This window comes from Hemiscyllium ocellatum, chromosome 5, assembly GCF_020745735.1.
Source record: "Hemiscyllium ocellatum isolate sHemOce1 chromosome 5, sHemOce1.pat.X.cur, whole genome shotgun sequence".
NCBI classification, from domain to species: Eukaryota; Metazoa; Chordata; class Chondrichthyes; order Orectolobiformes; family Hemiscylliidae; genus Hemiscyllium; species Hemiscyllium ocellatum.
The window spans coordinates 82,246,115-82,273,793 of NC_083405.1; the positions used below are offsets into that span (position 1 = coordinate 82,246,115).

General features: G+C 41.6%; 1 protein-coding gene across 1 annotated transcript in view; it reads right to left on the reverse strand.

Moving 5' to 3' along the window:
* Window positions 1-235: 235 nt before the first annotated feature.
* cmtm7 (CKLF-like MARVEL transmembrane domain containing 7) overlaps window positions 236-27,679 on the reverse strand; it is a 40,175-nt gene continuing 12,731 nt past the window's right edge. The window contains exons 2-5 of the mRNA XM_060825523.1: window positions 7,044-7,217; window positions 5,487-5,585; window positions 4,819-4,900; window positions 236-2,166 (exon numbers count right to left, since the gene is read on the reverse strand). Coding sequence (XP_060681506.1) covers window positions 2,153-2,166; window positions 4,819-4,900; window positions 5,487-5,585; window positions 7,044-7,217 — 369 coding nt within the window. The 3' untranslated portion in view covers window positions 236-2,152. The remainder of the gene's footprint in view (window positions 2,167-4,818; window positions 4,901-5,486; window positions 5,586-7,043; window positions 7,218-27,679) is intronic.

Consider the following 27,679-nt stretch of genomic DNA (forward strand, 5'->3'; position numbering starts at 1 on the left):
TAAACTTTTCCTTTTTATCTTATATGGTCCTGTACTTCATTTTTTTTTCCTGATAAATTCCTATAGAATCTATGGAGCAGAATCCAGATTTTATATTAAATAAATTACATTTTCCCATTAAAACTAAAGTTTTCACTAAAGTTACATTTTTCAGGAGTGCAATCATAATGTTAAACTAAGGACTTACTTTGGGTAAAACTTCAGTTTATAGATTTAAAAATCACACAACACCAGGTTATAGGCCAACAGGTTTAATTGGAAGCACACTAGCTTTTGGAGTGCCACTCCATCAGATGATTGTGGAGGGCACAATTGTAAGGCACAGAAGTTATAGCAAAAATTTACAGCGTGATGGAACTGAAATTCACCCCAGTCCAACACCAGCATCTCCAAATAAGTTTGTAGATGGCATGGAACTAAAACATAGTAAATAGCGAGAAGAATAACAACAACCTTCAGGAGAAAGTAGACAAACTGATGATATAGGTAAATGAAATTTAACACAGGATACTAAAAATCCAATTTCAATTGAAAAGAGGCAACATGAACTAAACAGCACAAATCTGAAGTGGGTGCATATCATACCTCTGACACAGTCAGTGGACAGCTTTCAATGATTGTTGAAAAGACCAATTACACCTCAGCTGAAGTACAGTATTCTATTCTTGGTATCTGACTTTAAAAAACTGCCAAAGACCTTGCAGGAGGAGCAGAACAGGAGGAATTAAACAGACGTATTGAAATTGTACCAAAAGTAGTGGACTTCAGTGGTGTTGCAAAGCTGCGGTTGTTCTCAGAATGGAGAAGTTGAGATTAAAGTTTTAAAAATCATAACTGGTTTTGATAAAAGTAAGGACAAACCGTTTCTAATAACAGAAGGGTCAGTAATCAAACAAGCCACAAGTTTGTGATTGGCAAACAAAAAACCAGAGAACCAGAAAAATTCAGGGAACTTTTTTGTACATGGCACATTGCTGTGATCTGGAATGCTTGTCCTGATTACCAAAAATGTAGATGATAGGAGACTCAGTAGTCACATTCAAAAGAGATTTGGAAACATACTTGAAAAGATAAATACAACTACAGTGCCTTGAGGAAAGAACAAGGGAGTGGGACTGATCAGATAGCTCTTTCTAATGTGCAGGTACAAGTACAATGAGCCAAAAATCTACCTTGCGAACTGTATCATTGCATGCTTCCTGCAATTGTTTCAGTTAGTGGATTACAACAAACAGACAAAATAAATTGTATCTTGAAATAAAGTTATTTTTTTGGAAAAATAACTATTTTTCCAAGCACAACAGAAGAGGTCCTCTTTAATTTTTGTATCTTTGGTTGAGATTTTTAGATTTGGTCACAATCCATAATTATAAATATTTTCAACAAATCCAAGTTACAAGGATATAAAATACCCATTACAAAAATCCACATCAGCCTGGTGAAAGTCAGCGAGCAGTGAAAACCATCAGCTTTATCATATACATTGTTCAAGGGTCATTATTTGCATGAGGCTTGCAAATACTTTAGCATCCCTTGTTTCATTGCATGAAGTGAACAAATGTGAGATGGGGATGACCAGAAAAAATAAACTTGTATATATATTACATACAAACAATATGCACCAGTTAAATATGTAAAGGCACTTCATACTGGTGCTTTCAACTAATATATAATGCACAAAACAGAAACACACATGAAACACATTTCAGGGTCACTTAGGCAGAACAAAATTGCAAACACTTGCTAGCATGGTAAAACTATGATGAGTAAAATGGTATTCCCAAACTAGGATTTTAACATACTTAAAATTGTAAATATTATGTGGCTGTAAAGATTGATTGAATTCCACCTGTTTTAAAGAACATGCTCAAGTCATGATGTGAATACAATACAAGCTGTAATACAATGAAATGTCCCATCTAAGCTTTTGTCCAAAGATTTAAATCCATTTGTCAACCATTTTGGCACAATTGTTTAAAAGACAGTCTTTAAAATGTATAAAAATATTTAAATTCTTAATAATAATAATACCATATGAAACATCAAGTCCTTATTACAAAGTGAATCTTCAGACTTTAAAAGGCAAACAGTTGAGACTCTGGATATTATTTGAATTCTTTGCTTTGTTTTCTCCATTTCCGGCATTGATTAGTTATACAGAAACAGCTGTTAAAAAAGAAAAAAAGGAATTAATTTTAAAACTATTCAGACAATAAAGTCCCTACAACCATGAAAGCTTTAAAATGTGCCTTCATTAAGAACACCTAAAATCTGAATTATTCGTAAGAGGAATATACAGGCCAACTGTCCTATCCGCGGGTCCGGTTTCCATGGTTTCAGTTTCTCGCAGCCCAAGCATATTACAGGGAACATTCCAGAACCAGGGACTAGGGGGTTGCTGGGAAGATAAATTCTCATTTAAATGAATGGGTTCACAACTACCTGCGGTATCAGGCTTCTGTGGTAGGTCTTGGAATGTATCCCCCGCAGATACGGGCAGGGACTACTGTACATAAGACAGAGGGGGCGGCACGGTGGCACAGTGGCTAGCACTGCTGCCTCACAGCTTCAGAGCTGAAAATGTGTTGCTGGTTAAAGCACAGCAGGTTAGGCAGCAGCCAAGGAACAGGAAATTCGACGTTTCGGGCATAAGCCCTTCAACAGGAATGAGGAGAGTGTGCCAAGCAGATAAAAGGTAGGGGGGAGGGACTTGGGGGAGGGGCGATGGAGATGGGATAGGTGGAAGGTGGTCAAGGTGAGGGTGATAGGCCGGAATGGGGTGGGGGCGGAGAGGTCAGGAAGAAGATTGCAGGTTAGGAGGGCGGTGCTGAGTTGAGGGAACCGACTAAGACAAGGTGGGGGGAGGGGAAATGAGGAAACTGGAGAAATCTGAGTTCATTCCTTGTGGTTGGAGGGTTCCCAGGCGGAAGATGAGGCGCTCCTCCTCCAGCTGTCATGTTGTTATGTTCTGCCGGTGGAGGAGTCCAAGGACCTAGACCTCATTTTTTACTCACAGCTTCAGAGACCTGGGTTCAATTCTCGCCTCAGGCAACTGTCTGTGTGGAGTTTGTACATTCTCCCCTTGTCTGCATGGGTTTCCTCTGAGTGCTCCAGTTTCCTCCCACAGTCCAAAAATGTGCAGGTTAGGTGAATTGGCCATGCTAAATTGCCCGTAGTGTTAGATGTAGGGGAATGGGTCTGGGTGGGTTGTTCTTCGGAGGGTCGGTGTGGACTTGCTGGGCTGAAGGGCCTGTTTCCACACTGTAAGTGATCTAACCCAATCATATACTGGTCTTGGGGAACGTGAAGCCATCACCAATGTTGCAGAAAATATCTGCAGGAGTCATTCCAGAGTTATAGGATTTCAATTACATAGACTAATTGGGGAAGCTGCAACTGTTCTCCTTCTCAGAGAATATCAAGAAGATACTTGAAAGAGACATTCAAAATCATGAAAGGTCTAGTTCTTTCTGTGAATTAATTTTTCTATGGAAATGCCAAACGAATGTAATGAAAGTTCACTGGATGAATTTCTGGGATGAGTTTGGGCCTACATTCCATGGAATTCGGGTCAGAGATAATTTCAGAGATTTCTGAAATTCTTGGTAGGATTGGGAGGACATTTCTCCTTTCTGGGAGGCAAGAACTGAGAGTTCACATTCTTAGAATAATGGGGACAGCTATGTAAATGATATGAGCCATGAAAACTTAGTCGTGGTATATGTTTAAGACAGATTTTTTTCGATATTTACGGAATGAACAGAAAAGAGGATAATGTGGAAACTGTTTAACCATTATTACATGGAATATAAAATGGCCTCTCCTTCTGCTCCTCCATCTTAACATCTTAACTTCCGGTTGAGCATGAGTTACCAATCTAGTTTTGACAAAGGGTTTTGTATCTAATCTGCAATTGCCTGAAATGAGATTTTTCTACATTGGATGATCAGTGGAAAAGTATCCCATTCTTCAACACCAGTATCCTTCACTTTAAAAGGCACAACAATTTATCCAATTCTTATATAAATAATAATGTTAAAATTCAGCTTTGATCAAATTAGAAACCATTTTGAAGCAAACATTTACACCCTAATTTTTATGAGATCCTACATTACTGTGCGCATACACCCAGCAAAGATTCTAAAATCAGTCATCCAATCACGTTCATCCAACTAACTCAATGACTGCTTCTAAAATCAATTTTGAGCTCTTTATCAAGGCAACTTAAAACAATTTTTCCAACAGCCTTCACTGCAGTATCGAGCTATATGCACACACAGATCTCAAATTCCATTAGTGTCAGTGTCACTGGCTTAAGTCTGTCACAAGTCCAACAAAGGTTATATTTATGCAATGTCATTCAATATCTACTGGGAAGAGGCCTTGTGTGATTGTCAGATGATGATAGAATTTGGCATAACTCTGACAGTCTTCATGTTACAGCAGGAGAAAGTGAGAACTGCAGATGCTGGAGATCAGAGCTGAAAATGTGTTGCTGGAAAAACGCAGCAGGTCAGGCAGCATCCAAGGAGCAGGAGAATCGACGTTTCGGGTATGAGCCCTTCTTCAGGATTCTCCTGCTTCTTGGATGCTGCCTGACCTGCTGCACTTTTCCAGCAACACATTTTCAGTTCATGTTACAGCAACCTGTTAACACTTGCCTGTTCAGGTTCATAGACATGTAATTATTTGAATGATGTACTTCATGATAAGGTAATGTCAGCAACTTCAGGATTGGTGGGAGAGTTAATACAAGCGCTCTAGAGGTCAGGAGAGGAAAGGTAGCTTAGCATTTTCTGACCATAATGAGTTCCTTACTTGCTGGTTGAGGGACACACCATGTCTTGTAGGATAGCCATGTACCAATACCATACAGAACTGCTGAAGCAAAGCCAAAGAACTGTAAAACAGAAGTGGGGTTAGGGGATTTTCTGAAGAAACCAAAAAAAGGCAATTATTCTTAAATCATGCATCCTCTTTACTCCGAGTTTACCTGTGCTAAATTTTCTGGATTCAAACAGGAAAAGGATAAAGATTGAATAACCAGTCTCAGTGTCTTGTGTTTGGAGAGAGAAGAACAAAACTGACTAGTTTTTTTTCCCTAGTTACTGTCCAATAACACTTCCATAATGTAATCTTAATTTGAAACTAAATTAAGTTGAAATTTGCATGATACTTATGTAAAATGTATGGCAACTATCCTGGTAGTGATGAATGGGTCCATAAAATGTCCTTGCAAAGTGTAAAACAACACTCCATCCCTCAATGTATTTGATGGACCCAATCATAAAACATCAACCAGGACATTCGCCAAGTGGCTCATACCTAACGTCTGCTTGCATCAATGCAAAATCAAGAATTTTCACTTTCAAGTTGCTGATTATTATGAGCCAGTATGTGGGTTTGTAATGAAGGATTCTACTTTACTTTCTAACTAAAATCAAAACTGATCTGCAAGGAGTTTTAAAGTAAAAATTATTCCTTACCACCCCAGCTGCCAATCCAGCATAGCCAGCAGTCTTAGTTGCTCCAACAATTGCAGCAATTAACAGCAGAATTGTAGCAACAATATAGTGAAGAAATTCCTGCGTTAGAAGTATAACATTATGAATACCACACTTGACATAAAATGATGAAGCTATACTGCTGATTCTGCATAAAAACATTAGCTTAATGAAGGAGTTGGTTAAAATTCTTTAACAGTTGCATGTTACAATTCAATTTCAGTCACTAAGTACATGGGCAATTCTGGAGTAGGAAGTGGTCCAAACACATCAATACAGTACATACATACAAGATTACATCATGGATCAGATAGATTCGAAACGTCAGCTCTTTTCTTTCCTTACAAATGCTGCCAGACCTGCTGAGATTTTCCAGCATTTTCTCTTTTTGCCTCATCTAATGACCCAGTGTCATGAGTTCAAATCCCAAAATCAGCAAAAGAAAAAGGATAGGAAATTTGCAAGAAGTAATACACATCCTGACTCTATGAAGTCTGTCCAACATCTACAGGACACAAATCAGGAATACAATGGAATATTTTTTGCTTGCCTGGATATGGCTCGTTCCAAAAACAGAGCTATTTTGCCCCAATTCAGAACAATGCCCACTTGACTGGCACCATATTGAACATTTACTCCCTCCAACACTGACACATCATGGCTACAAATACAACAGGCACTTCAAAAGCCTTGAAAGTTTCTTTGACAGTCGCTTTCAACGCTGAAACTCTACCATCTAGAGGAAATGTACCACAGGCACTACATCCAAATCAGGCACCACCTTGACTATAGCACTGACCTTCATCCTCACTGGGTCAAAAATCCTGAAACTCCTTACCCAAACCACTGTGGGAGTATTTACATCAAGTAGTCTGTGGTTTAAAAAGTTAGCTCACCAGCATGCTCCCAAGGGCCATGAAGGATGGGCAATAAATTCTGACCTTGGTAGCAACACCAGTATTTCATGAATGACTAACTCAAAATCTATTATGTTACATCATGATCCCAAAAGAACACTAATAAAGAAACGGAAGTCTTATCAAGGGGATACTAGACCTTGGTGACAAATAGCCTCAAGTGGCTGGATAAAATCTATGGCTGTATTAAACAGAAAGGAGCAGTGACTTCATCAAATATCCTGGCTAACATTATCCTTCTACAAACATCGCTAAAATGACTTTTTTTCTTATATTTGTCTCATTCATTTTCTGCAACCTTGCTTGTCACATTAAAATATTGGAAGTACTGGCTCAGAAAGGACCTTACGACATGTCTTTGCATTTATGTTACACCTTCCTCCAAGCACAAAAGCAGGATTTCAATATTAAAACGTAAGTTCAATTTATTGAAAAAACAATGCAATTTATACACCAGGTTTTATAAACAGCTTCTCAGTCTCAATTTCAAGCTGGGATTCCCAAATACACTTACACATATTCCTCAAGGGCATCATGAAACTTAATAGGAATGAAAATGCATTCTATGCAAAAACGATTAGTATTTATTGGATTCTGGAGTTATGTAAACTTAACCACTTACTGTTAGCGGCCAGTGAATGCAAGTGATTTTCAAATGAAGTCTTGTGAGGTAAATGGTATAAAAGACTAAAGCCATAATAAGAAACCAGATGGTCACAACTTCAAAGTAGCGGTAAGTCGAGATGTCCGTCCATTCTGACAACCTTATACATAGGAATGCTATGAACACCACAACCTGAAAAAGGAAAAGTATGCATTGAATTGAACATCTTAGCCCTTTTGGTAACAAATGAATGGTATAGAAATATTGTGAACCTCAATAATTTTGTTTAGTGTTTAGATTACAATTTTTCAAATCTTATCGGGGTCTGGGTAACAAGAGCATGGTGAGCTGCATGTGGCAGAATTGGATAAAAGGTCCAACGAGACCTAACTTTTATGTATTTGCCAAGCAGGGAGATCGGCATCTCACTGGGCCACTGAGCTGTTGATTAATGGAGGGCTCTGGCTTGTTTAATGCTCGATTAATTCCACAGTTCTCATTAATGTTCAGCTTCCTGTCTTATCAAGCATGCTAATCAAGCTCCATGGGAATCAGAGCAGGTACTTATAGACTTCAGCTCACCATGGGCTGTTAGGAGTCTCCATGATGCTCAGTACCAAACAGCATCTAAGTCTATGACCCACAGATACCAGCCACATCCATAGACATTGTTATCTGATATTTTCCAATTCCTCACAACCATCATGGCACCTCGCTGATACATGCACAGGCTGCTCAGGAACTACAGACCTACACTGCAGTGTGAACCCGCAACTAGAAACCAGAGCAAGGAAGACTTTGCATAGAACAACTGGCACCCAGTTCACAGACTGGACTAAGCTGCATCTTAGAGCAAATCACTTTCCTCTCTTAGCACTTGCGCACTTAATACTAGCTGCATGCTCAAAGCATCCATACCTTGCCTTGTCATGCTCATGCCATTACTGTTGAATAAACACACACATCAGTTCATCACCTGCATGTACCAGCTGCCTATGCAACAAACACACTATAAACATCTGTTCAAGCACATGTGCCAAATCACAAACAGGGTGGGAGATAGTCCTCAGTTCAGTCACTGGAAAAGCTATTGGTCAGAGGGATCCCAGTGCAGCGCACACAGAGTCCAGGAGCTCAAACATGATCAGTCAGCAATGTGGGAGCTCAGATTCAGGAGGTTTGTCCAACAGCAGTCCAGAAAGTTGGCAACCATTAGTCCTGACTTGTCCCGTCACATCTTCAAAGTACTCAATAAAGCTTATGAGGCCTGTCCTGCCCCTCACAAAGCCATGCTGACTATCTTTAATCAAACTATGTTTTTCCAAATAGTCATAAATCCTACCTCTCAGAATCCTTTCCAGTACCTTGCTTACCACAGACGTAAGACTGACTGATCTGTAATTGCCAGGGATTTCTCTATTCCCTTTTTGAACAGAGGAACAACATTCACATCCCTCCAATCATTCGCTACTACTCCCGTGGAGACTGAGGATGCAAAGATCATTACCAGAGGCACAATCTCATTCCTCACTTCCCGTAGTAACCTTGGATATATCTGGTCTGGCCCTGCAGACTTAGCTATCTTGAAGCTTCCCAGAATTTCAAGCACATCCACTTCCTCAATCTGTACAAACCTGTTAATCTGGCCCACAGTGTTCTCACTATCAACCCTGTCTTTAGTGAATACTGAAGCAAAAAACTCATTTAGAGCCTCCCCTTTCTCTTCAGGCTTTAGGCACAAGTTCCCCCCACTATCCGTGATTGGCCCTACCTTCTCTCTGAGCATTCTTTTATTCCTCATATAAGTGTAAAACGCCTCTGGGTTTTCCCTAAATCCTTCCCACCAAAGCTTTTTCATGCCACCTCCTACCTCTCCTCAGTCCATTTTTGAGTTCTTTCCCAGCTACCCTGTAATCCTCTAAAGCTGTGCCAGGTCCTTGCTTCCACAACCTTAAGTAAGCTTCCTTGCTCCTTGATGAAAAGCTCCTCTTTTCTTGTCATCCAAGGCTCCTTCACCTTACCAATCCTTGCGTTTGTGGGACAAAGTTATCCAACAGTCTCAACGAGTGCGCCTTAAACAGCCTCCACATTTCTGTTGTGCATTTCCTATAGAACAATTTATAAAACAATCCCAATTTATACTCAACAATTCCTGTCTAATAGCAGTATAATTTCCCTTCCCCCAATTAAATACCTTTCCAATCTGCCTGCACCTATCCATCTCCATGGCTATGGTAAAGGTGAGGCAGTTGAAAATGTGTTGCTGGTTAAAGCACAGCAGGTTAGGCAGCATCCAAGGAATAGGAAATTCGACGTTTCGGGCATAAGCCCTTCATCAGGAATGAGGAGAGTGTGCCAAGCAGGCTAAGATAAAAGGTAGGGAGGAGGGACTTGGGGGAGGGGCGATGGAGATGTGATAGGTGGAAGGAGGTCAAGGTGAGGGTGATAGGCCGGAGTGGGGTGGGGGCGGAGAGGTTAGGAAGAAGATTGCAGGTTAGGAGGGCGGTGCTGAGTTGAGGGAACCGACTGAGACAAGGTGGGGGGAGGGGAAATGAGGAAACTGGAGAAATCTGAGTTCATCCCTTATGGTTGGAGGGTTCCCAGGTGGAAGATGAGGCACTCCTCCTCCAGCCGTCGTGTTGTGGTCACTGTCAACGAAATGTTCTCCCATCAAGAGATCTGATACCTGGCCTGGCTTGTTGCCTAGCACCAAATCCAATATGGCCTCTCCCCTAGTTGGCCTATCTACATATTGAATCAGGAATCCTTCCTGGACACGCCTGACAAAATCGGCTCCATTCAGACCATCTGCACTAAGGAGGTTCCACTCAATATTGGGGAAGTTGAAGTCACCGAAAACAACAACTCTGTTACATCTGCACATTTCCAAGATCTGCTGTCCAATCTGTTCTTCCATCTCTCTGCTGCTATTGGGGGGTACATAGAAAACACCCAAAAAAGTGACTGCTCCTTTCCTGTTACTGACTCCTACCCATACGGACTCAGGATAGGTTATGTTATTCTGTATTCTATTCACTTTTTTTGGTGTTTCATGTGGTAATCTTGCAAATAAATGCTGTTTTATTTAAAACTAAGCGGTTGAGCCAGCTGCATCACACCTGCTTAAAACAACTGGCAAAGTTAGGATCCAGGTTACTTTGTTGAAATGTGTTCAGGGGGTCTGGCCTGGTCCATAACAGAGTAAAGTATCAATGGGTCCGGAGTGTGAATGAAATTCAGAGAAATTTTGAAAAAAACATGACAAATAATTAATATAATTTCCACTCAAGCATCAGAGGATTGGAGATGATCCTTGTATCAGTAGGCCACAGGATGACAACAGTGCCAATTTACACTGACTATGGGGAGCATTATTTATTGTGTAAACATTGCTTCAATTATTCAGAACATGACGTTGCACACTCGGTCAGGTACTTTGGAACAATCCTAACCCTTTGATATGCAGGCATTCTGCATCTTTCCCAATACACAGAAGATAGCATGAATTAAGAAGAATCTACATTTAGCAGACACTTTTCACACTATCTAATCTGAACCTACAAAATTCAGCATGCTACGAAGTGCAACCCAACATGATGCTAAATATCAGCGCTATGGCAAAAGGATATATCTCTTAGCAATGACTGTACTCGCTCAATGTTACTGAGATGGATTGAGGTATCTGCATCAACAGGCTAGTTGACAAAGAACTCAACCAGCTTTTCACTCTTGTGCTCATTTCCAACCCACATAATGCAGGCCAAATCTAGCATATTTGACCAGAAGTTCTGATATTGACATTGAAGTTCCCCAATCAGTCTGCAAGTTGTGTAATAATGGGCACTGATACATCAGCTTAGATATTATGGTCTCAATAACTATAAGGTAGCTCTTTTCATATTTTGACCTCATGCTGTGACTCTTTAAGGGCTTCAGTGTCATTGCTGAAGACTTCAATGGCTATGACCTCCTGACCTCATAGCAGCATGTTTCCATGTACTGTGGATCAACGTGCAAATGGGACAGGACCTAATGTGGACATTCCTTACCGCTGATAAAGACGTCTGGGAGGTTGGCTGAATGGTATGATTCTTTGAGTGCGACTATGTGATGGGTTTGTGCTGTGGGACAACTTTCTCAATATCTCGCCAGTCTGTAAATGGTATTGAAGTAAACTGCACACATTTGACGGAGCTGGATATGTCTTTGCTGAAGTCAATGCTGAATTTCCTGACTTTTATTTAAAACTGGATTGGTACTTGTGTGTCCTGGACTGGAATTTGAACACACTTTACATCAGGCACAAAATTTCTGCCAGTTGGACCACAGGTGACACCTTAAAGTTGGATTCATTGCAATCTTACACACAAGGATCATCATCATCAGGACATCAACTGCAGTCACTGAAAAGCATATATTCTTTACCTGGTGGATAGCAGATGGTTGTTTTTTCGGGTGGATAATTGTCACTCAGTTTCTCTGGTGGGTAGTAGAAGTTGATGGAGGTCGAGCAGTGGATATGGTGTATATGGATTTCAGTAAGGCACTTGATAAGGTTGTCCATGGTAGGTTCATTCAGCAAGTTAGGAGATATGGAATACAGGGAAATCTGGTTGGTTGGATACAGAATTGGCTGGTCAAAAGAAGACAGTGAATGGTAGTGGATGGAAAGTATTCCACCTCGAGGTTGTTGACCAGTGGTGTCCCACAGGGATCTGTTCTTGGGCCTGTGCTCTTTGTAATGTTTTCATTTATAAATCATAAATGAAGAAGAAGAAGAGTGGGTTAGTAAGTTTGCCAATGACACAAAGGTCGCTGGTGTTGTAGATAGTGTCATGGGCTGTTGCAGGCTACAACACGTCATTGACAGGATGCAGAGCTGGCCTGGGAAGTGGCAAATGGAGTTCAACCTCGATAAATGTGAGGTGATTCATTTTGGAAGGTCGATTTTGAATGCTGAATACAGAGTTAAAGACAGGGTTCTTGGCAGTGTGAAGGAACAGTGGGATCTTGGGATCCACGTACATAGTTCCCTCAAAGTTGCCACCCAAGTGGATAGGGTTGTTAAGGCGGCGTAAGGTGTTTTGGCTTTCATTAACAGGGGGATCAAGTTGAGGAGCCGCACGGTTTTGCTGCAGCTCTACAAAACCCTGGTTAGACGAAAATTAGAATATTGTGTCTAGTTCTGGTTGCCTCATTATAGGAAGGATGTAGATGCTTTAGACAGGGTGCAGAGTGGTTTATCGGGATGCTGCCTGGATTGGAGGGCTTATCTTATGAAGAGAGGTTGAGTGAGCTCGGGCTTTTCACGTTATAGAGAAGAAGGAAGAGAGGTGACTTGATAGAGGTGTACAAGGTAATGAGAGGCACAGGTAGAATAGATAGCCATCGACTTTTCCCCAGAGCAGAAATGGCTGTCATGAAGGGTCATAATTTTAAGGTGACGGGAGGAAGGTGTAGGGGAGATGTCAGGGGTAGGTTCTTTACAGAGAGTGGTGGGTGTGAGGAATGCACTGCCAGCGGTGGTAGTAGAATCAGAGACAGTAGGGACATTTAAACGAATGCAGGACAAGCACATGGATGGTAGTAAATTGAGGAGTGTGTAGGTTAAGTTAATCTTAGATTAAGATAAATGCTCGGCAGAACATCATGGGTCAAAAAGCCTATACTGTGCTGGACTGTTCTATGTTCTAATGACAGACCAGCAGCAGCAGTCAGGGGAGTTGCATATTGTCAGCCAAGGAGTTGCACCCACAGCACTCGGGATCTGGTCGGTCATGTCTAGGGGTTGCCCATTGAAGTCGGTCAGAGGTCTGATGTGAATAGTGTTACTGGTCCCTCTGTTAAGGATGGTGCAAGGGAAGCTTGTAGGAAAAACGATGGTTCACTGGGGTGGGGGAGACAAACCTAGGGAGAAAGCAGAGGCATTTGTGGAGGTGGAAACATGCACCATGAGCAGCATGGTTTTGTGGCTGCTGTTTCATTAAAATGTCAGTGAAGGTCAACAGACTGCCAATACTTGCCCAGTTGTATAGCAGCCTTTCAAAGATGGTTTGGCCACAAGGAATGCTGGACCTTTGGTAAATCTGGTGAGTGGCACATTGCTCCAGGAATGGCATGTGGTAAGGGGGTTGGAATCAATGTAACGGATGCCATGGGGACAGGGGAGGTAGCGATGCCAATATTCCAATATGAACATTCTAAACTCATCCCTTCCAAAGCTAAACTAATTTGTTTCTTAATCTGGTTTTCTTCATTCCTTTTCAGTAGTCCTTTTTTACATTGAGGATGGTTTCATAGAAACCTTTAAATGTGGCATAATAAGCAGTAATAGGCCATTGAGCCCACTGAGCCTGCTCCATCATTCAATATGATTACGACTGATCTTCCACTTCCAATACTCCTCTCCCCACGTTATCCCCATATCCCTTTCTGCTACTGGTATTTAACAATCTGTCCCATTTAAACATATTCAATGACTGAGCTTCCACAACTCCGTGGTGTACAGAATTCCAAAGATTCATAATCGTCCAAGTAAAAAAGAATTCTCAGCACCATCCTTTGTGGCTTCCACCTGGTTTTCAAATTGTGTCCCCCACTCCAAACTCCCCAAACAGGAAAACATGTACGTGCCCTTTGAAGTCGGTCAGAGGTCTGCCCCCTCCCCCATCTCCGTCCAAGACCCCAAATGATCCTTCCACATCGAACAGAAATTTACCTGTACTTCCACCAATGTCATCTGCTGTATTTGTTGCACCCAATGTGGTCTCCTCAACACCAGGGAGACAGGATGCCAACTTGCAGATCATTTCAGAGAACATCTCTGGGGCATCCAGACCAACCAGCCCCATTGCCCTGTGGCTGAACACTTCACCTCCCCCTGCCACTCCACCAGGGACATGCAGGTCCTGGGCCTCCGCCATTGTGAACCCTAACAACCTGATGCCTGGAGGAAGAATGCCTCATCTTCTGCCTTGGGACCCTGCAACCACACAGGATCAATATGGATTTCACCAGTTTCCTAATTTCCTCTCCCCCACCTTATCTCAATCCCAAGCCTCCAACTCAGCACCGCTCTCTTGACCTATCCATTTTCTTTCCCATCTATCTATTCCACCCTCCCCTCCTATCACCTTCTCCCCGATTGTCTTCTAATTATTGCATTCCCAGCTATCTTCCCCCAGTCCCAACCTTCCTCCCATTTATCTCTCAGCCTCCCCTCCACCCCACAAACCTCATTCCTGAAGGGTTTATGCCTGAAACATTGATTCTCCTGCTCCTCCGATACTGCCTGACCCACTGTGGTTTTCCAGCACCACACTCTCAACTCTGATCTCCAGCATCTGCAGTCCTCACTTTCTCCCTGCATGTACCCTGTCTATCTGTTTAAGTAGTTTGTGCGTTTCCAATGACACCATCTCTCATTCTTCAAAATTCTAGATAGTACAGACTCTTCAGAGGACAGTCTGTCTCTCAGGCATAAGTGTGTTGAACGCTCATTGCATCCATGTTCTTGTTTACATTGAAGCATGGCGTAGAAAAACTCCTCCTGGAAGATGATGTCCAATTCCCATTAGCATCCTTTAGAGCAGTGTGTATGCTTTGGACAGCACCCAGGAAAACTGTTCCAGGAGTTAGGGATTAAGTCAGATTGTTCAATTGAAGAAGTTGAATTTATTCTCCATAATCAGAGAGGGTCGAGAGGATATGTCATAAATGAAATGTTTAAATGGAGTAACTGAAGAGAAACAGTTTCCAATAGCTGAGAAATCTCAAAAGAGTTAAAAAGTATTTGACAAAAGAACCACAATTGACATGAAAGAATTATTCAGGAAGGGATTAGGACTTGGCGTACATTACATCTTTATTAAGCACCTATCAATGTGTCTTCAAAAGGGAAGTGGCTAAAAACAAGAAAGAAAAAAATGTAGGAAAATGGGGTCAAAGCGAGAGTGTGGAACTAACTGTGCAAGCTCTTTCAAAGGACAATGTTGACTCAATGTTTGGCTTCTTTCTGTGTGATACTATTCTATAATTGGTTTTATTTATTCACTAAAAATAAGTAATGACGTTTAGGGTCATTTTAAGTTATATTTAGATATTAAATGATGAGAAAGATTAATAAAATACTTGTACCTCAAACATAAAGAGCCACTGTTAGCTCAATCACATGCTCCTAACTGGAATCTTCATTATAATCATTGATTCCCTACAGTGCAGAAAGAAGCCATTTGGCCAGTTGAGTCTGCAACTACCCTCTGAAGAGTATCTCACACATACCTACCCTATCCCCATAACCCTGCATTTACCAAGGCCAATCCATGCAGCCTGCACATCTTTGGGCTGTGGGAGGAAACCGGAGGACCCAAAGGAAATGCACGCAGACACGAGGAGAACATGCAAATTCAACACAGACAGGCAGTCGCCCAAGTACAGAATCAAACTCAGGCTCCAGGTGCTATGCGGCAGCAGTGCCAACCACTGCGCCACATGCTGCCCAAGTTTATAACTGTTTCTCTAAAAAGCAAAAGAACCACAAACAGATACCAATTTGTCTCAAAACATTCCATTGCTTACACCCTGCTAATAATAATAATAGAAAGCAGTCAGTTGTCATTACTTGAAAGAAAAACATCTTTGAGAAAGGATGGCCAAAGAATTGGGAGACTCACAGAATGATCAATAATAAACATTTAGGATAAAAACTCTAAGGGGAGGGGAGAAAGAGATGGTAGTTCAGTGTGGAAATATCAAGACAACAAGTGACAGTGCATCATGACAGCAAGGAAATGGCACCAGCAGAACAGTTCTAGAGAAGAATCACTAGACTCAAAACATTAACTCTGCTTTCTTCCCACAGATTCTGTCAGACCTGCCGAGTTTCACTTGCAGTTTCTGATCTGAAGGAGGTCTCGGGCTGGATTACAAAAATAAGTGGAGATAGGGAGGTGATCAAGAATTAAAAAACAAGGGCAAGTGGGGTTGTTTGAACAGGAACTGAAAATGTGTTGCTGGAAAAGCACAGCAAGTCAGGCAGCATCCAAGGAGCAGGAGAATCGACATTTCGGGCATGAACCCTTCTTGAGGAATGAGGAGTATGTGCCAAGCAAGCTAAGATAAAAGGTAAGGAGGAGGGACTTGGGAGAGGGGCGCTGTAAGTCTTCAATTAGTGAACAGGACTTGGTGAGAGTCACCAGATGTGCAGCTTTGGTTAAGCTCAGATTTCTGGTCAATATGGATGATCTGTCAGGGCTGAATTAGAATAGTGAAGTTTAGGAGTCACGAAGGCTGAAGTGAGAGTTTCAGCAGCAGATGACCTGACACTGATGTTTTTGCAGAGATAAAAATATATATTCATAGTAACAGTGCAGTTAATGTGGTCAGAAGCTCACTGATGTACGCTGATGTGGAGGTGCTGGTGAAGGGCCCGGCTGGATAAAGGTGGAAGTCACACATCACAAGGCTATAGTCCCACAGGTTTATTTGAAATCACAAGCTTTCGGAGTCCATCTCTTTCATTGGGTGAAGCATCAAAGAAGCAGCACTCCAAAAGCTTGAGATTACAAATAAACCTGTTGGTCTATAACCTGGTGTCACGTGACTTCTGACTTACACTGACAGTACCTTATGTTCATCATTTTTGTTAGATGATTATTTACGGTGTGGAAACAGGCCCTTCGGCCCAACAGGTCCACACTGACCCTCTGAAGGGCAACCCACCCAGACCCATTCCCCTACACCTAACACTACGGGCGACTGTGGGAGGAAACTGAAGCACCCGGAGGAAACCCACGCAGACACGGGGAGAACGTGCAAACTCCACACAGACAGTTGCCCGAGGTGGAAATTGAACCCGGCTCTCTGGCGCTGTGAGGCAGCAGTGCTAACCACTGTGCCACCGTATTACAGCAATCTTGGCTTTTATTGCTATCAATACTGACCTCAGTGATCTGTGCTGCTGCAAAAGGCTGCCAGCAGTGAAATATCAAGTTACACTGCACTTTCATCTCTTGACTTTTTACTCTTTGAAATAAATCTCATGTTTATTGTGTGAAATTCACTTCAAGGTCCCTTCAACAGCAATTTCCAATTAAAATTGTCCAGGACTCAGCTATCACAATGTATGAAGTCAAACCTAAACATTAGTTTTGGAAGCCAGTAAATATTTCCACAAGTCTTTGTGAACTGGGTACAAGCAAACCTATAGCTCTGCTGTGCTAATAAACATATTTAAAAGTCAGCAGCATACATTGCTCACAACCCAACAATGGACAGACAATGACTTAATGGAATAATTGCTAGATTTTGAATCCAGAGAGGCACATTATTCTTGGGGACCCAGGTTCAAATCCCAGGTGGAATTTGAACTCAGTTAAAAAACAATTCTGGAATTGAGGTTCTAATGATGATCATTAAACTGTCGCTGATTGTTGGAAAAATCCATCTGGTTCACTAATACGGTTTAGGGGACAAAACTGCTGTCCATATCTGGTCTGGCCTACATGTGACTCCAGACCCATAGCAATGTGTTTCACTCTTAACTAAGCAATAAGTAATGGCCTAGCCAGAGATGCCCATATCCTGTGAATGAATAAGAAAAAAAAAATGCATATCAACAATGGTAATAATGTTATTCTAAAAGAGAGGTCTGTACGATCAGATTAACCTAAACTACAAGTTGTGGAGGCCAGTCTTTGGCACAGAATGATAACAGCAGATTCTTGATAGGTGAAGAGTGAAAAATGAAGGGGACAAAAAGAAAAGGCAACCATAAGACGGTTAACGTGTTACCGGTAAATGGTGGGGTCCATTTTAAAGGATATACAGCAATCTTTGTTTTAACAAGAATCTAATTTATAGTTGGCATGATGGGATTGGAGGTGATTGGTTGCATCCTAGGATATTAAGGAAAGCAGCATTGGAGATAATGGATGCGCAGGTATTAATTTTTGAGGAATCTTAAAATCTAGAAAAGTCCCAGAGGATTGGAAAACTGCCACTGTCTTTATTTGAAAAGTGAAAGGAACAAAAAAAAAGGCAACCATAAGGCAGTTAACTTGCTACTGGTAAATGGTGGAGTCCATTTTAAATGATATGCAGCAAACTTTGTTTTAACAGGCACTTTATAAACTCTCAATAGCTTGCAAAAATTATATACTCAAATATCCACAATGTTTATTGCATTATTCTGCCCAATTATTATGGCTTTTTCATTTATTTATCTCAATGTCAATGTACTTGTTTCCTAATTGAAAGGCCACACAAATATCAATAGCTAATTCAATTTCAAATTGATTTCTCCTCGAACACTGCAGTCCACCACAATGTCTGAGCAGTTAGTTGAGGTTGTGAGTGAGAAGGCCATCTGCCCAAATGTTTAATTTAAGGCAAAGCTGCATTTCTTAAAAAAATTGATTTATGCTGTAAATAAAGTATAGCTGTGTGAGATATTAAAGAGTTAATTTGCTCTACTGACCTGCCAGAAATTAAATGCCCTAGGGGCAGGGTGGGATGGCTCTGTTCTACAGGTAGAATGTAAGTGAATTGACATTCCCATTCCTTGCCATTCACAGCCATTTGCATCATCATCACTAATTCAGAATCAATTAGAGCACTGCAATTAAATTCTGACTGCACCCTATAGTTACAAAAAAAAGATTTGCATCAGATTTGGCCATTAAGGGATGATTTACATTACATTGTTCCTGAAGATGATCAGGTCACTGCATTGTGTCTTGAGTGGCATGTAACTGAGAGGGAGTGGCTGGGGGGGGTTGTCTTGTCAGCATTACTGACTGTGATGTAAGGATTTTGTATAAATGAAGAACTGTTCCTTTGTTCAGAGAGACCCCTCGACATGCTTCACAAGCATGGCAAAGATTGTTAAGAGTTTCTCCAAAGTTAGTACTGCGTTTGCTTAATAGAATTTGGTTGTTGTTCACAGAAGTTGGTGTGTTGCAGTTGCATCAAGTGTGTAAGAATCTCAAGAAAAATGAACTTAACATATGGTGGCAGCAGTGGGATTCCAACATACACAGAGCTTCTAGGTGGACTGAATAAGTCATCTTCTGAATGCCGGTTGCATGAGACGGGTGGGCCCACGAGGTAAACTTTACCTTGATCTCTCTCCTTAACCTACCACTCAGTCGACCTCCCGTCTGCTAGGACTCTGTGGTGATGGATACTCTGAGGGACAACTTATGCATTTGCATGCCGAGTTCGCTTTCAGAATCATAAGTTACTGGGAAATTGAGGTTAAAGTTCCCCTGGGAAAAAGGAGGTTAAAGTCCTCTAGTGGTGAGACTTGAGGCTCCAAAGCATAATGTATAAGATAAAAGATAACTACTGTACGGTGTCTATCTTTATTCCCGTCTTAGACCGATTGTTAAGAGGGGAAATCCCTTACGCAAAAGGTCAGGACCCTGAAGTGGGTGTGCAGACTACAAATACTGGACTCAGTGCAAGGCCTCAGCACATAGAGCATAAGATTTTTTAAAAACTGCTGTGTCTGTCTCTATCCGCCTGCATTAGAATGGTTGTTAAGAGGGGAAATCCCCTACATGAAGGTCAGGATCCTGAAGTGGGTGTAGGGACTACACACACTACACTAGTATATAGAAATAAGTAGGAAGTTCAGACCTTAAAACAAATAAAAAGGGACAAATGTTGGATAAGTCAACGGTCGGGACCCTTTTTGCATCAGTTATGCCGGAATGACCCCCCAAACCGAGGAAAGGTTCAGGCGCCTGTCAGGATGCTTAAATAAAAAAAATGGGAAATGAAATTAGGCCACTGGGATGAACTTGGGATACAGATACATGTTAAAGGCAGAGGAAGCAATCTGGAAATAAGACACGAGGACTAAATGGAAAACCTTAATATCCACATGAAGAAAGACTGCAGAGGAAATTGCAAACAAATCTAAACAGACTAGCTGGGAGAATAATACACATCAAAGATGGATTAGAGTGTGGGGTAATGAGGGAAACTCTAAGTCTTGTCAGCTGCTGAAGACTCAGGGGGAAGTTTATGATATGAGTAAAGGAAAACAGGAAAGATTGCGAAAGGAAGATCAAAGTCAGGAATCAGAGTCAAAACGTCAAGCTGAACTTTCAAGTGGGAATAAAATGGTGGTACCGCCTGACATGTCTGGGCTCCTGAAAATGTTTCATAATAATGACACTGATGACCAGCTATGGTCACAATATGGATTTCTGACCTCCTCAGGGACACCTATTCAGAACTCACTATATGTCCAAAATCTGTTCAAAGCCATCCTCCTCCCCAAGCAATTGACCATACTCAAAAGGTACTGCCCTCTGTGAGCCGGCCGGCACTAAACTGATGGCTTGCCTCAAAAACAACAGGCATCCCAGACATTGTCACTGTGCAGTGTTTAAAGAAGGACACCCCAGACCTAGAGAAGCAACTATGAAAGACACATGGGTGTCCACAGAATGCATCAAAAGGCCTCTGGATCACTCCAGTTGGCCAAGTGTGTATACTTGATGTTTTGTTACCAATGCTAATAATACCTGGAATATTTAATTTTATTCTGTTTTTATGGTCATTTTAAATTTCAGTTCTTCTCATCGATTTAAATTGCAGCTGTTTAGAAAATATTCACACATTGCTTTGTTTTGTTTCCATTTTCTGTAAGTTTACACAATTCTATTAACTATTAGTACTTGGCAACAAAAAATTAAAATATTTATGTATAGATTTCATCTTCTATGTAAAACTTTATTTGTAACATTTTAGAATTAGAGATCTTTACGTATGAGATGATACAAGAAGCTAATGAGTAGAGTGCTTACTGTAACTTCGGACAGGACAATGCAATGAGTCCAGCAATGGGCTATTGGTTCCATTCTCAGCTGGTAGGACTATTTAAAGATTGACTAGTAGTTACAGCAAAAAAAATTAAATTTCAAGGAAAAATCGACATGCAAATACTACTGGTAAACCCTTGTTCAAGTGATTACGAAAGTGGATGTAAGTTTGCTCGCTGAGCTGGAAGGTTTGTTTTCAGACGTTTTGTCACCATACCAGGTAACAGCATCAGTGAGCCTCTGGTAAAGTACTGGTGGTATGGCTCACTTTTGAGAAAGTAGAAGTCTTGAAATTAAACTATAGGGGAGTGGCTTGGACTGTGGTGCCATGTGGTCCGCTGTGAGGATTTTCTCTTTTTATAAGTGTCATTTCATCAAGAGGATGTGAAAAAAAAGGGAAACGCTGAAAGTAAGGTTGTACTAATACTTGAGTCGAAAACGGAAGTTTCAATATAAATTATGCTATACTGAAAGTGTTTGATATTTAAATATTTTGGTTTGTTAAAATATTGGTTCAGAAAATATCAAAGTAACTGTTTTGCCTTATTTGAATTAGGATCTCAATTCATTATGTTTTGTGGGCCACGTAATAGGGCAGAATTTGTTTTTACATTAATATTATACAACATTAGGTCCTTTTTAAAATGATCAAACATGTAACCTTAAAACAAATTGACTGAAGACCTTCAGCCCTTAATTTGTTTGAAATTCTACAATGCCTGTTTCAAAAAACAATTGTGTCAGTGGCCATGTTTTAGTCAAATGCGAGTACTGTATTATAAAATCTTGTTTTTTTTAATGCCGAGTGTTACAAAGAAGAAGAGTGCATTTTAATTTTGATGCTTTGTTCAGGTTTTAGAGAATATTAGAGGCTGAGCTGTTTAAGTTCTGTCAATTATTGCTAAGATTTCACTGACCCCCTTCATGTTGCAAATTCAAAGAACGTTGGTCTCTACCAAAGTTATATAGTTACTAGTCTGTAACCATTGTAATTCCAACTGTTTTTTTGGAAAGTTTCGTTTGGAGAACATATTTTAATATATTCTGCATTTGTTTCCCACAAGTATTTGAGATTTAAATCTGAACTGAAACTGCCTCTTCAATGGCTAGAGCACAGGAAACATTTTGTTGTTTTCTCACTGTTCCAAATATTTGAAATACTTTCCTGACAGCTTTCACATCAGCCAAGTATCAATTTGTCAAAGGAAAATAATTTTTGAATAATTGGAATGAGGTCCCTCGAGGGTTTGATTTTAGGACCATTGATTGTTGTTTATAAATGACTGAATTGTTAAGGCCACTTACAGCATCATCGCCTATTCAGAGTCAATTAGAACACTGCAATTAAAATTGTGACCGCACCCTATAGTTACAAAAAATAAGATTTGCAACAGACTTGACCATTAAGGGATGATTTACATTACATTGTTTCTGGAGATGATCAGGTCACTGCATTGTGGCTTGAATAGCGTGTGACTGAGGGAGTGGCCAGGGGGGTTGTCTTGTCGACATTATACAAAAGCTTTACGTTAGTCAGTAAAGGAAGAACTGTTCCTTTGTTCAGCGAGATCTCTGGACATGCTTCACAAGTATGGCAAAGAGTGTTAAAAATTTCTCCAAAGTTTGTACTGCATTTGCTAAATAAAATTTGGTTGTTGTTCACAGAAGTTGGCGTATTGCAGTTACAACAAGTGTGGAAGAATCTCAAGAAAAATGAACTTAACATATGTTGTGTATCTCCTGCATTATAGTTCTTTTGCTTAGTGTGTTTGTACATTGATAATGTGGACTTCTTGATTATCCAATTATTTGACCAACTGACACACTCCTGGTCCCTTAGGTGCTGCTTAATAAAATGTGTACAGTAGTAGCAGGGCATTTAATAACACATAATATGAACAAACAGAATCAGCAAGGCTTCATGAAAAGGATATCATGCCTCATAAATGTATAAATTTTTTGGAGAATGTAACAAGCATGATAGATAAAGGGAAAGTGGTCTATATTTGGATTTTCAGAAGGTGTTTGATAAGGTACCACCCATTAAACGATTTAATAAGATTAGCCCATGTTGTTGGAGACAATATATTAGTATGATAAAGAATTGGTCATTAAGTAGAAGTCAGAGAGTTGGGATAAAAGGGGTACTTTTAAGGAATGGCAACCTGTAACTAGTGGTGTGCCATAGCGATCAGTGCTGGGGCCACAATTATTTATAATATACATTAAATGACTTGTTTGAGGAAAGTGATTGTACTATAGCCTAGTGTGAAGATGACACAAAAATAGGTGAGAAGGTAAGTGACAACAATAATGATGCAGAGTCTGCAGAGGGATATATTCTTCGAGGAGAAAGTGAGGTCTGCAGATGCTGGAGATCAGAGCTTCGAGGAGAGCTCTGACATTCCTGAAGAAGGGCTTATGCCCGAAACGTCGAATCTCCTGCTCCTTGGATGCTGCCTGACCTGCTGCGCTTTTCCAGCAACACATTTTCAGCTGCAGAGGGATATAGACGGACTAAGTGAGTAGAATATACTACAGATGAAATATACTACAGAGAAATGTGAGGTTAGGCACTTTGGCAGGAAGAAGAACTGAATATTACTTAAATGGAGAAAGATTGTACAAAGGCACAGAACAGAAGAATTTGGGAGTCCTTGCCCGTGAATCACAAAAAGCTAGCATCCACATTCAGTGGGTAATAGGGAAGGCAATTGGAATGATGGCCTTTATTCCAAAGACAATGGCATAGAACAGTAGGGAGATTTTCCTAAACCATACAAGATACTAGCCTGATCACAGCTGGAATACTGTGAACTGCTTTGGGCTCCTTACCTGAGGAAAATATATTAGAAACAGTTCACAGAAGGTATACTACATTAATACCAGGTTTATAGGAATGTTTTCTGTGAAGAGAGGTAAGCCTGCACTCATTGAACTATAGAAAAACGAGAGGCAACCTTTTTGTAAAATACAAAATTCTTAGGCGATTTGGCAGTGGAGATGAAGAAAGGCTGTTTCACCTTGTGGAGCATTTAGGACCAGAAAGCATAGTCTCAGAATAAGAGATAGCGGATTTAAGACAGAGATGAGGAAAATAGTCTTCTTGGAGGGTAGTGAATCTGTGGAATTCTTTACTGTACTGTTGATAGAGACTCAGTAAGTCTATTCAAGGTTGAGATTTTTAATCAGTAGGGCAATCAAAGGTTATGGGGAAAAGCTGAAAATGTGTTGCTGGTTAAAGCACAGCAGGTTAGGCAGCATTCAAGGAACAGGAAATTCGACATTTCGGGCAAGAGCCCTTCATCAGGAATGAGGAGAGGGTGCCAGGCAGGCTAAGATAAAAGGTAGGGAGGAGGGACTTGGGGGAGGGGCGATGGAGATATGATAGGTGGAAGGAGGTCAAGGTGAGGGTGATAGGCCGGAGTGGGGTGGGGGCGGAGAGGTCAGGAAGAGGATTGCAGGTTAGGAGGGCGGTGCTGAGTTCAAGGGAATCGACTGAGACAAGGTGGGGGGAGGGAAAATGAGGAAACTGGAGAAATCCGAGTTCATCCCTTGTGGCTGGAGGGTTCCCAGGTGAAAGATGAGGCGCTCTTCCTCCAACCGTCGTGTTGTTATGTTCTGGCGATGGAGGAGTCCAAGGATCTGCATGTCTTCGGTGGAGTGGGAGGGAGAGTTAAAGTGTTGAGCCAGGGGTGGTTGGGTTGGTTGGGTTGGTTGGTTCGGGCGTCCCAGAGGTGTTCCCTGAAGCGTTCTGCAAGTAGGTGGCCTGTCTCCCCAATATAGAGGAGGCCACGTCGGGTGCAGCGGATGCAATAGATGATGTGTGTGGAGATGCAGGTGAATTTGTGGCGGATATGGAAGGATCCCTTGGGGCCTTGGAGAGAAGTAAGGGAGGAGGAGTGGGCGCAAGTTTTGCATTTCCTGCGGTTGCAGGGGAAGGTGCCGGGAGTGGAGGTTGGGTTGGTGGGGGGTGTGGACCTGATGAGGGAGTCGCGAAGGGAGTGGTCTTTGTGGAACGCTGATAGGGGAGGGGAGGGAAATATATCCCTGGCGGTGGGGTCCGTTTGGAGTTGGCGGAAATGACGGCGGATGATACGCTGTATACGGAGGTTGGTGGGGTGGTAGGTGAGAACCAGTGGGGTTCTGTCTTGGTGGCGGTTGGAGGGGTAGGGCTCAAGGGCGGAGGAGATGCGGTGGAGGACATCGTCGATCACGTCTGGGGGGGAATCTGCGGTCCTTGAAGAAGGAGGCCATCTGGGCTGTACGGTATTGGAACTGGTCCTCCTGGGAGCAGATGCGTCGGAGACGAAGGAATTGGGAATATGGGATGGAGTTTTTACAGGGGGCAGGGTGGGAGGAGGTGTAGTCCAGGTAGCTGTGGGAATCAGTCGGTTTATAGTAGATGTCTGTGTTGAGTCGGTCACCCAAGATAGAAATGGAAAGGTCTAGGAAGGGGAGGGAGGAGTCTGAGACAGTCCAGGTGAATTTGAGGTCGGGATGGAAGGTGTTGGTAAAGTTGATGAACTGTTCAATCTCCTCGTGGGAGCACGAGGCAGCGCCGATACAGTCATCGATGTAGTGCAGGAAAAGGTGGGGGTGGTGCCAGTGTAGTTGCGGAAGATGGACTGTTCCACATATCCTACAAAGAGACAGGCATATATGGAAAAGACAGACAATGTAATTGAGAATGATCAGATCAGCCATAACCTCACTGAATGCTGAAGCAGACTCGATGGGCAGAAATGATCTACTTCTGCTCTTATGTTGTAATGGCCTGATGATTGTTGGTGGCTGAAAAAGTCAATTTGCGATCTGCAGGCTTCAGCAGTTGAGGAACAGAAACTCCTGTTTTGGAAAGGGCTCTGGTACAAATGGATTCCATTTGTCGTCTGCACTCTCCTGCAGCAGCCTCATGCACACGTGGAACTTGCAAACTGCTTTCCCAAACTCTGTGTGCCAGCTGTCTCTTCCAGCAAACTCCTGCTCCATTGTTAAGAGGCTGTCTTTTTAGCTGGAGGATGAATCATTTGCAAAGTGCAGCTTGATGACACTATATGGCTTTAAAAGCGGCTGAGACAGGTAATGAGCAGGCTGCTCTTGGCAAATAAAGTAAATAGCTTGTGAGACCTTGGGTTTTTTTTAAAACATTGGAGCAATAGAAGCAGCTGAATTAGAGGGGTCAGGCTCCCACAGAACCAGGATTTTAATTTAGCTTTCAGTAGCTGTTGGGGTTGTCAAAGCTGCTACATGCTTCTGTCTCTTTGCTGCAACTAGAAGCTGGAGTTCTCTCTCTCAGTTTTTGTCTTGACTATTTTTCCCTCTTGGACTGTAGAATTGAGTGTGAGACAAACTATTTTACTAAATTTGCCTTTGCCAAGGCTATCTTCTTAATTTATTGTGTGGGGTGTTTGTTCTGATCCATAATGCACTGGGGGCCCATCCTGTATAACTAGTCTCTAATTCTGGGTCAGATTTAGGATTATAGGCCTCAAAGTGGTGAGTGTTGGTGTTTTTCTTTATTTCGAGGGTTGCATTCAGTCGGTTTAAACAGAGTGTGCCTTGTGTAATAATGGCTCTTTCAGTCATTATGAGTTTCCTGGGGGTGGGAGAAGTCACTTTGGGAGTTTTACAGAAAGTGAGCAAAAGCAAAACTTTTTAAATTGGCAAACAAGTTGAATTTGAAGTTGCCAGTGTCTATGAGGACAGGGGAAATAATTGCAGCTATAGTTCTACATTTACAATTGCCCGGAATGCAATCAGAATCATTCGAGATTGCTAAAATTCAATTGCAAATGAAGCAGCTTGAATTAGAGGCAATGGCAAGGGGGTAAAAAAAGAAAGAATAGCCTGGCATTACAAAAAAAAAAGGAAAGGAAAGCCCTAGCTGAAGAAAGGGAGAAAAAGAGAAATTTTGAACTTCAGGGGTTGGAACTGAAAACCCAGAGTCGATTTAAGATAGTGGAGGTAGAAGTGAAAGGTAGTAGTAGTGATGAGGACAGTAATGGAGAGGAATCTCACTGTATCCAACGGCCTGGTGGGGATCTGTTTAAATATGTTCAAATGTTGCCTAAATTCAATGAGAAGGATGTAAAAGCCTTTTCAATTTCATTTGAGAAAGTGGCTAAATGAAATGGCTGGTGACCATGTGGGTATTGCAGACCCAAACCAAGTTGGTAGGTACAGCTAGTGAGTCACTGGTAAAGGATGTATCTTGGCTATGTGATGAGGCATAAAAAAACCCAAGGCCTCACAACCAGTTTACTTTATTTGCTTGGAACAGACTGCTCAGCACCTCGGTCTCAACCTCATTTTATTTGAAAAAAAACAAAATACACCTCTTAAAGACACTGTATCAACACACACCATTCAACAAAAAGCACTACTGTTTGCATTTTACAATCTTGCATGATGACCCACGTCCTGGCTGATACAAGAGTTATAAAAGAATGCATTCAGTGTTTGGCTGATTGGCTCTGTTCAAAACTTCATTGATTTTCATGTTGTCCTGACAGACATTAGACAGCATTGGTGGAAATGCTCCAGCAGTCAGAGTCAGGTAGATAGGATAGTGAAGGCGGTGTTTGGTATGCTTTCCTTTATTGGTCAGAGTATTGAGTACAGGAGTTGGGACGTCATGTTGCAGCTGTACAGGACACTGGTTAGGCCACTGTTGGAATATTGCGTGCAATTTTGGTCTCCTTCCCATCAGAAAGATGTTGTGAAATTTGAAAGAATTCAGAAAACATTTACAAGGATGTTGCCAGGGTTGGAGGATCTGAGCTACAGGAAGAGGCTGAACAGGCTGGGGCTGTTTTCCCT